Genomic DNA, 8,978 nt, shown 5'->3' on the forward strand with positions numbered 1-8,978 from the left:
TAATTGCTTAAAACACGGTCAGGATATTTGAATATTATGTTCTAAAGGTGTCCCGTCTTCCCCTATTTTACTATATAGTTGTGTGGAGTAAACTGGGAATTTGTTAACACGTAAACCCATATTTCCAATAGTGTTTTTAACAATTAACAACGCTCTTTCAGACTCGCTGGGCTACGGGTGTATAATTCTGTAAATATTCTTTGTTTACTACTAACTCGTTTGAGAAAATATAGTAAATACATGTCCTATTACAACAACCTAATACATAAGCTGTTCGGTATATCATATCAATGAAGAAATGATTGTAGTCATCAGCATATTACGTGTTGTAAGAATACCGGCTTAACGAGACTCGGTGACAAACAATGGCGAGGAATAACCCTCATTAATCAAAATGTCCAATTACACAATGCATTGGACTATGTGTTGCACTATATTAGAAGCTGATGGCATAAGTGTTATATATACCTTACATGTTGTTGCACAAAAGATCAGTCATACTTCTAACAGCACGTGTATTATATGAGATGGAAAATTTAGTGTCGGTTGCCGTTTCAGAACAGAGCAAATGGCAGTTTTTTTACCATTTTATTGGTCTGAACTACGACGCAGCGTTTAGACACTGCAAGACAGTTCACGGGGGAAGTTTATTAGATGAAAATCACAATCAGATGGCGTTTGTGCTTTCAAATATTCCAACTGAGTCACAATATTTGTTTTGGGTGCGGTCAAGAAATGCTAAGCAACCGTGCTACTATTTTGGCCATACAGCTTACAATAAAAGCTTTTCTTTTGCGTGGGGAAATACTTGCCAATACATCGCTCCTTTTATTTGCCAAAAGAGAGGACTGCCGCCTCCCACCACCACTCCTCATACGTCTTCCGCTGCGTTGTTTGCCAAGACCGAAGCAACTGTCTTTGCAAATACATCAAGCGGAGCAACCGCAGCGTCGAGTTCATTTCCAACGACGCTAGCTCTCTACATCGGCTCATTAGTTGCGTTGTCTGTAATCACCCTTATCCTTATTGCGTTGGTATTATTTCTATGTTGTAAGCTCCACAAGAAAAAAGTATCAACCACTGAAAATGTAAATGCAAACGAAGGTAGGCATAGCAACCCAAACAAACTCTTATTACCCTGTTTAGTGGTGGTTGATAAATGAATAAGTGCCATTGACTATATATTCTCCCTTCAAAAGGGCAACAACTAGTTATAAAACGAATGTCATATTTAATACACCTTGTACCAGCATCTTTCGAGTTACACTAAGCATGTATATATTAGTCTATGTAGACTGGCAATTTGGTCAACGTATTTGTGACTAGTAGTTTAATGTGTCTATAGAAAAAGAACCTACACGCCCACAGTGGCGGAAGTCGTGGACATCGAATCCAACATACCTTTTCCCACTGCGGTGCGGCGCCAGACATAACTACGCATATTTAAGCATTTGTTACCTTGTGAGTAACAAAGTTGTTAACACAGAGGCGGCACAACCTGACGCACGTACATACCAAATGAATGTACGTGGCTTGTCCAATCATTCAGACGCCGGGTATTATTCGATTCGAGATCCCCATCCGAACATAAGCGAGTTTGGTCGAGGAAATCCACGTCTGTACAGCGAAGTAAGGGGCGGTCTTGGTCCAGCATCGGGAACATCAAATTCAGTTTATTCTAATGTTTAACACGGCCGCGTAACTTAACATATTTTGGGGCCAATATATATATATATATGGTAGGGTACGGAAGATGGGGTACACCTTTAGCACAGAATATCAAAATATCCCGATCGAGTTTTTAACAATTAACAACGGTCTATGAAAGTCGTGAGTATGCGGTTCAGTAATTCTTTAAATGTTTTTTTACTACTAAATAGGACAAGAAAATAGAACGTAAAGGTGTCCCATCTCCCCTCACTACTATATCTATGTATTTGCGTTATATTACATCATGTATATGCGTCGTGTAAATAATATTATAAATTCAAGCCGGTTTAAAGTTTGACATTTGGTTGATTTGGAGACTATACACGACATATTGATAGTTTAAACTCTTCTGACTCTACAGTACACCTACATAAATTGAACCTTATATGCAAATGTACGTCTCAATAAAACAGAATTTCAAAAAAAAACTATTTGTACATTCGGTCGATACCAAAATTGTAGTCCTGTCAGTCTTAAGTGTTAAACAAGTTTTTGGTCTGCAGTTATGAACTGTCTTCTGTTACTGCTGTATTTGATCGTTCGAGTTGTATTGTTCATAAACAAAATGTTTTGTGTTGCATGCATGAAACTTGTGGTTTCGTCACGGAACGTCTATTGACTAAAGGTTAGTTTACAAAACAGAGGTTGCTATTTGCTAATGTAGAGTCTTTAGTTGATATGCTTACTTCTACTCTTATACAGCAAGGGGTAATTTATTTAATAATTCTAAAATTAACAACTTTGTTGTTATACTGGAGAAAAATGACATAATTTATAAATATACCAATGTTATCTCTCTACCCAGCTGTTTATTTGTTTTAAGTTACTCACATTTGTGTAAAATTCTTGGTGTTTGAAAATTTAACATCTGCCGTGTACAAAAAAAGAAAAAATATAAAATATAGGTCCATTTTCTGTTCTTTGGTGTTTAACATAAAGTGTACTGAGGCGTTGTACAACGAGATCACGTTGGTTTAAAAGGTGTGTGCAGAAGTAAAAGCGCACGGAAATAGTTTAAATAAACGTACATTTAATATTCGGTATGTTAGCAATAAAAAAAAGTCAGTTAAAACATGAACACGTTCTAACAAAATCTATGTGGGTCAAAGATAAGCAATGTACTACTTGCAAATAACTAACTCTAACACAGTACCAAGCCGCTCCATGGTTATGTTTTATAAAAGTTCATTTATGAAGGCATCAGGCTTTCCAAAAAGAATTTTATATTAAGTTGGCTCGTGTTAGTTGCTTCGTGATTAGGCGCGCTGCATAGCTGTTAGTGCAAATCCATTAAGTAGTGGCTAGTGCAGAAGCATGTACAGCCATAGGACAGGTGCAAGATATTGGACAGACAAAGCAGATTTGCTAAAACATTGGAATCGTGCATAAATAAGTTAAAGGGGATGGCTTTCGGAAAACACCACAGCAAAAGAAATAGTTGAAGTGCTATACTGCCGTAGTGGAAAGGCACGAAAATGTATAATTATGTTGTTACGTAAATACTTCGTACATTCATATACTGCAAAAGTGCGATAAACACAAGTAGATAAAAAAATGCAAGTAGTGTAAACTGCATCATAACCTAAAAATTGCTCCAATGCCCAGGCAGCAAATCCAGCACGAAAAATAGCACAGGTTGTTGCCTATACAGCAGGTATTATACATGTAACACATCATGGTTAAATAGACGGATTCGCTAGTTCTCTATCGAGTTTTATGTGCAGGTTTCGCTTACAGACTAGCGTGTCTAACATGAACTACACACCGAAAGCTGCAAAGCGAACCCATAAGCAACAAAACGAAACAGTGGCTTTGAATTGATCACAAATCCCTCAAACTGCATGGCGTACCGTACCGGTCAGCAGGGGTTAGGTTTTAAAGCATTGACACATTGAAACGTGCGTGTAACCTTCAATAATTTCGTTCCATTGCTTTATATAATCAGTTACTGTGACCTTTTTGTGCTCCTTGTCGCCTTTGAACCCTAAAAAGTGGGTGGTCACTCCTTTTTCTGGCGCCAGCACCATTTCATCAGGCATTCCGATTTTATTTCGAAGTATTCCAGTTATCCAAACATCGTCAAGATAAAGCGGTTCTTGGTCCCTTGATGCCGCGAGGAGTTGCTTCATTATCGTAGTTGACATGATGTACATGCCGCCGTGGCAGTACACCGGAAGTACATGCCACTTAAAAGTGTTTTCGTCAATGAAATACTTACCGTACTCTCCATACAAGTCGCGCACAGGTTTTTCACCGGAACCCTTCACGTACATACACATCATAGGTAACTCTGTCCAATTGCTTTTTGGCTTCAAGCCAATACCATTGTCGATTGCGTTTTTTAAACGGGCCATATCGACCAGGAAATCATCGTCCATCGACGTGTACAAGAAAGAGTTCGGCAAATTAACATCTGCCCACTTCATCCCAGCTAATGTTTTTAAAGCGATATTCCTGAGACAAAACACGATTATAACATAACGCAATATAAAAAGACATTAGTGTTTTCCAGGCTATGAGATTCGTCACCGACTATGCATTTGACGTAAACAGCTCTGTCGTGACCAGCGTATTTATGCGTGTTTACATAATCCGGCTTTATCTGTGATGTAATATATCCATGTTTCCCATAGTATTACAACACAAATTAACGGTTACGCCAGTATTACCAAACAGCACGTGCGCGTAATTATTGGTTATGGGCCAGTATTATTAGTTCGAATTCCCCTTTCCGTTATAATTTCTTTACGGTGCTCGGAGGTGTTATTTCCTCATAGGTATGGTAGGCGTGCACTATGAACAGAACCATACAAACGCTAACCAACAAAAACTATCGGTGTCGAAATATGAATGACTGCCAATATTATGAGAGTAAACAGAAAGGGAGAGAATATAGGCGTTTCCACTGAAGGATCGAACGTTTGATTCCCGCATAGCTTTTCATAGACCCCACGTGGCCAGATGGATGAGACAATATAACTTACCGATAATCGTCTGGTCCATTATACTGTAGTATATCGCCGTATCTTTCGTGTTCTTTAACCAAGTCATGCTCGACACTTTTGTTTTCGCTTTTCCCGACCACGAAAATGTAGAAAAAGCGCCCACCATCGACGTAGGTCGTAGCGGCCCAGGAACGCCGGAGAATGTCCCTATAGTTGGACGAGTTTGCTTTTGATTTTATGAAAGAGACCATAGTCCAGGTGACGTCTGTAACAATGAAGTAAAGTGACTCGGGGTATTTATTCACATAAAACAAGACGTAAATCAAGCTAACATAAAAATCCGAATAGTTCTGAAAAATCTGCGGTCTTACTTATAAAGTGGGAGAAAATAACGTAGGTATTTGTGGCGAGAACGAAATGGTGGCTCTGTCAATATTTAACACCCCCGCTTCCATTGTACTGTCCATCCCTATTCGAAGCGCATCAATATATCGGAAAATCTATTGTCCCGTTTCAGGCAAATCTCGGACAAGCTTACTTTTGGTGTGCATTCTACCCCCATCTGTACAAGCTTCAACAATACATCTTTGTTTTCTCAGCACCGTCGGTTCTTTTAAAAAATATCCACCGTTGCTGAAAACAAAAGCGGTTGCGTTTTATAAAAACTTAGTGACCGAACATTGTTTTGAAATAAAAATTGCCAAGTGTCGACAGATTGTATCTTTCTACGAATAGCAGATGGTACTGACCAGTACTATTCGGCCTAATAAAGTGTTTGCCCAAACAAACGGTAACTAACGCTAAATTTTAATGAAATAACGGAAATCAACAAAACCGTTGAGTTAGATACGAAGCCTACCTGCTACTCGCTTTAACAATATCATCATAAGTTATCAAGGTGGCAGTTGCTGCTGATTCCGGTGGCTTCTGGACCTCAGCCGCCGGGTAATAATGCGAAGTAGAATAAAATGTTCGAGCCCTGCAAAAGGTGTAGTCAATTTTAATCTATAATTACATGCCATGGTACATAAACTGTACAACGCCCTTAAATGGTTATCCGATACTATAGGCAAAATATAAGCACACTAATAGATTTTTATGCCAACATAACTTGTCCACAGTTTACCTGCATAGCATTTCTCTGTGATTGTTGTAGTTTACGTTCATACGAACAATCGCTAGGCAGCACATAAATAAAACAACCAGCACCAACGTTCGGTAATATTTTGGAATTCTAAAAAACCTTGGAGTAGACATTTTCATGCAGTTTTCATTTTCATAGTTGGTTACAATGCGCCGTAAAGGTACAAGGTCCAGAATCATAATAGAACAGATCCAATACCTATAACCCTGAATAAGAAAACAAATTAGTCTAATGCGGTAATTGCAAACATAAAACTCTTTATTTTTGCCATTACTAACGTTATGCTTCTAGGCGGAGGCCACTTTCATATATAAGTGACAACATCTGACTAGTATAACTCATCAAAACTTAACCTAATGCACGTCACACAGGTACGTCAGCTAGCAGCAGCTATATACAAGGAAACGTGTTGTCCTATCCAGGTTTTTCAATAGAACTCTCCTATTACACCTGCTTACTGCTGCAACAAAACAACACAGAATCAAATGTAGTATGTCTTACTAGTATACATCTTGCCACAGCCCCTTCACTGTAGGTTTTTAGAAACGCTTGGCTGGCAATAAAGCTCTGTGTTATTATAAATTATTAATAAGCTATATATTCTCACGTCAGTATTACATTTACCCTTCGTAACAAGGAAATGGCATCAATATGAAAGAATAGATTAAACCAGGAGATTATTCAGATGTATTATTTTCTTTCCTGGTACATATTTTTAGCCCCATTCATTGCCGACATGTCTGGCAATAAGTCTACGGGTTCTTTCTGTTCACACTAATTAAAACTAGGCGTGTTGAACATGTCCTTGGCTTAGAAGTACCAATACTGTACAAACAGACGTTCAAATACTGCCATGCTGCTGCTGCGCAAACCAGTTAGGCCCTCCCATGCCTAGGCGTCATCTGACACTACCCACGGATGCGAAAAAATAGTAGGCAACAATCACTGGAGCGCGGCATCGGTTTGGCCCTTCGAAAAGTACCAGCCAACCCGTATTCATTCGAGCGTTTATTCGAATTACACAGAGAATGTTTTCTCGTCCTGGGTTATTCTACTTGTTCTAAAATAGGAACGACAAACAGGCAGTTCAAGGTGTGTCTAAAATTCATCACGGCGTGAGACAAAGAAAGGTCCCGTGAAGAAAGCAAACAATCGCTGCCTTGAGGTAGAACAAATTGGCCTTTCGTTTCGTTTTTCCTTTACACAGAAATTCCTTCGTTTGATTTTTGGCGTCTTGTTTAACTACCAGCGTTGCTCTAGTCTATGCAATAGATAGACTCTAAGCGCACCACCTACACTTTTTACAGTTTCGTAAAACTGATGTTTAGACATAAACACTATCTGCCTCGAACGAACAGCACTACGGTGGTTAACAGAGTTTAAATACTGACAGTGCTAAAGAAAGCAGGTCACTAGATTATCCAAAACAATTTTTTTCCCGTGTTCTCTGATTTGTATACGCTTACCTGGATAGGACAATTTGTGCTTGTGATTTTAAATCGCGCACATACCATTTCAAGAGACCTGTTCCTTGTTCCCGCAGTCATAAAACAACACTGTGTACTTCGATTTGTTGTTACACACTGTTTTGACATTAAAGCGGCAGAGCAACTAGAGAAACTCATTTACGATGAAAATCTCAAACGGACCCACGATAACCCAACTTAAGTTTTTACAGGGGTTCCGGAATGTTCGATTTTGTTTAGTTTAGCTTCAATTATCTGGTATCATACGCGCGTTAATCCCTTCTCCTTCTGATCCGTATGGACCAAGTAATCGAACTGACGTGCGAATCCGGGGCGTAACTAAATGACAAATAGTTAAATAACTTGCCATGTCAACAACACGTAGGCTCTGTTTGTTTGTAGACGCTTTTTGTCTGTAGAACTTCTAAGCGCACGATGCTACACCTTTGTAAGGTGCAATTGGTGATCAGCCAATACAATCATAATCACTCAAAGCAATATTTGCTTCCTGTACAAGCAGCTATACGATGTTGTAGATTCAAGTGAAACTACGTGAGGCTTCTAGCTAAACGATAAAAACGAAATTTCAAAAAACCTGCGCTTCATTCCTCACTATCATTTTCTAAACTTAGACTAGAACTGGTCTAGGTTTGCTTAGTCTGAAGTACCTTCATTTATTTAAACAAAAAACTAGCACACGTTGTCTGTATAACTTATTCCCGTAGAGTTGGCAGAAAAATAACTTCGTTGAACTCTGCCGGATATTATTGTTTTGACAGCTTCTCTTACAGTGCATCACTTCGATACATAAAAGTAATTGCGCTCAGAAACCGCAATGACCGACCCAACATAATTCACCCTGGAAACTCTGCAACTAACATAACAACAACACATCAAAACCGTGTGTACCACGCACGAAATGAACGAAGTGGATATTAAATACGATTGCAACAATACATCGTAACCACAAATGTAAGCTATAAATTTTTAAAACCTTGTTTACCTAAAATTCGCTCTTGCTATATAAAAGTCCTAAATCGGTTTGACATGCAGTTTTATCTCACAATAACTGGTACGATCAGGAAAATTAAATATGTAACGACTGAGGTATATAGTCTCTTGGAAATAAAATAAAACTGACTGTAGCTAACAAAACGGGCTAAAGTAAAGAAGTAAATATATTAACAATATACTGAATTTATAGATCGTTACACTTGCAACAGTTTATCCTGCAATTCTAAAGAATGACAACTTTTATGCATTAAAGTATTGTATGCTTCGGTCTTTGACTCATCTTACAGGCCGACGTGCAACTGTCTGCCCCTGGGCGGTCAACAGCAGGACAGTAACTACTGGACAATACTTTTACACGTGACCACCGGTACTTGACCCAAAGTATTGTCTTTTAGTTGCGTGTAATTTTAAATCTGAACTGTCTGCATTGAAAACGCTCCCTTTGAAACACAACAGTACATTGCAAACATGTACAGTATACTGGTTCTTGGATAGATTGTTGTTTCTCAAACCTATAGCTCGTAAGCATGCGTCACATCCTCATGACTGCTACTGTTCTTCCTGGCACCTTCCGCTATGCACTAACAAGCTACAGTGATTTGAATTCTAAAAACATTGTGACTTTCGCTGCAAGGCGGAACTGGTACATTTTACCAACGATAGTTCGTTTTTACATCGGAATAACAAACACTTTTATTG

At 38.7% G+C, this 8,978-nt stretch overlaps 2 protein-coding genes across 2 annotated transcripts; one reads left to right on the top strand and one right to left on the bottom strand.

Annotated features, from left to right (window-relative positions):
• Positions 1-263: 263 nt before the first annotated feature.
• LOC100178280 lies at positions 264-3,066 on the top strand. Its single transcript, XM_002121425.4, has 2 exons — positions 264-1,104; positions 1,487-3,066. Exons 1-2 carry the CDS (start codon positions 474-476, stop codon positions 1,687-1,689), a joined length of 834 nt encoding a protein of 277 aa, XP_002121461.2. The 5' UTR covers positions 264-473; the 3' UTR covers positions 1,690-3,066.
• On the bottom strand, positions 2,721-6,146 carry LOC100180747 (N-acetyllactosaminide beta-1,3-N-acetylglucosaminyltransferase 2). Its single transcript, XM_002121276.5, has 6 exons — positions 6,078-6,146; positions 5,782-6,005; positions 5,515-5,634; positions 5,194-5,288; positions 4,695-4,920; positions 2,721-4,164 (listed from the first exon to the last, which is right to left on the bottom strand). Exons 2-6 carry the CDS (start codon positions 5,976-5,978, stop codon positions 3,579-3,581), a joined length of 1,224 nt encoding a protein of 407 aa, XP_002121312.1. The 5' UTR covers positions 5,979-6,005; positions 6,078-6,146; the 3' UTR covers positions 2,721-3,578.
• Positions 6,147-8,978: the final 2,832 nt, after the last annotated feature.

The sequence above is a fragment of the Ciona intestinalis genome, chromosome 2 (genome assembly GCF_000224145.3).
Source record: "Ciona intestinalis chromosome 2, KH, whole genome shotgun sequence".
Lineage (NCBI taxonomy): Eukaryota > Metazoa > Chordata > Ascidiacea > Phlebobranchia > Cionidae > Ciona > Ciona intestinalis.

What these genes read in the sequence shown, in the direction of transcription:
- LOC100180747 (XM_002121276.5), bottom strand. Translation starts at nt 5,978, where the DNA reads ATGATTCTGGACCTTGTACCTTTACGGCGCATTGTAACCAACTATGAA. An exon ending in ATTGTTAAAGCGAGTAGCAG is followed by an intron (nt 5,289 to 5,514) that starts GTAGGCTTCGTA and finishes TTTTGTTTTCAG; the next exon opens with CAACGGTGGATATTTTTTAA. An exon ending in GGGTAGAATGCACACCAAAA is followed by an intron (nt 4,921 to 5,193) that starts GTAAGCTTGTCC and finishes TCATTGTTACAG; the next exon opens with ACGTCACCTGGACTATGGTC.
- LOC100178280 (XM_002121425.4), top strand. Translation starts at nt 474, where the DNA reads ATGTTGTTGCACAAAAGATCAGTCATACTTCTAACAGCACGTGTATTA. An exon ending in AAATGTAAATGCAAACGAAG is followed by an intron (nt 1,105 to 1,486) that starts GTAGGCATAGCA and finishes TTGTTAACACAG; the next exon opens with AGGCGGCACAACCTGACGCA.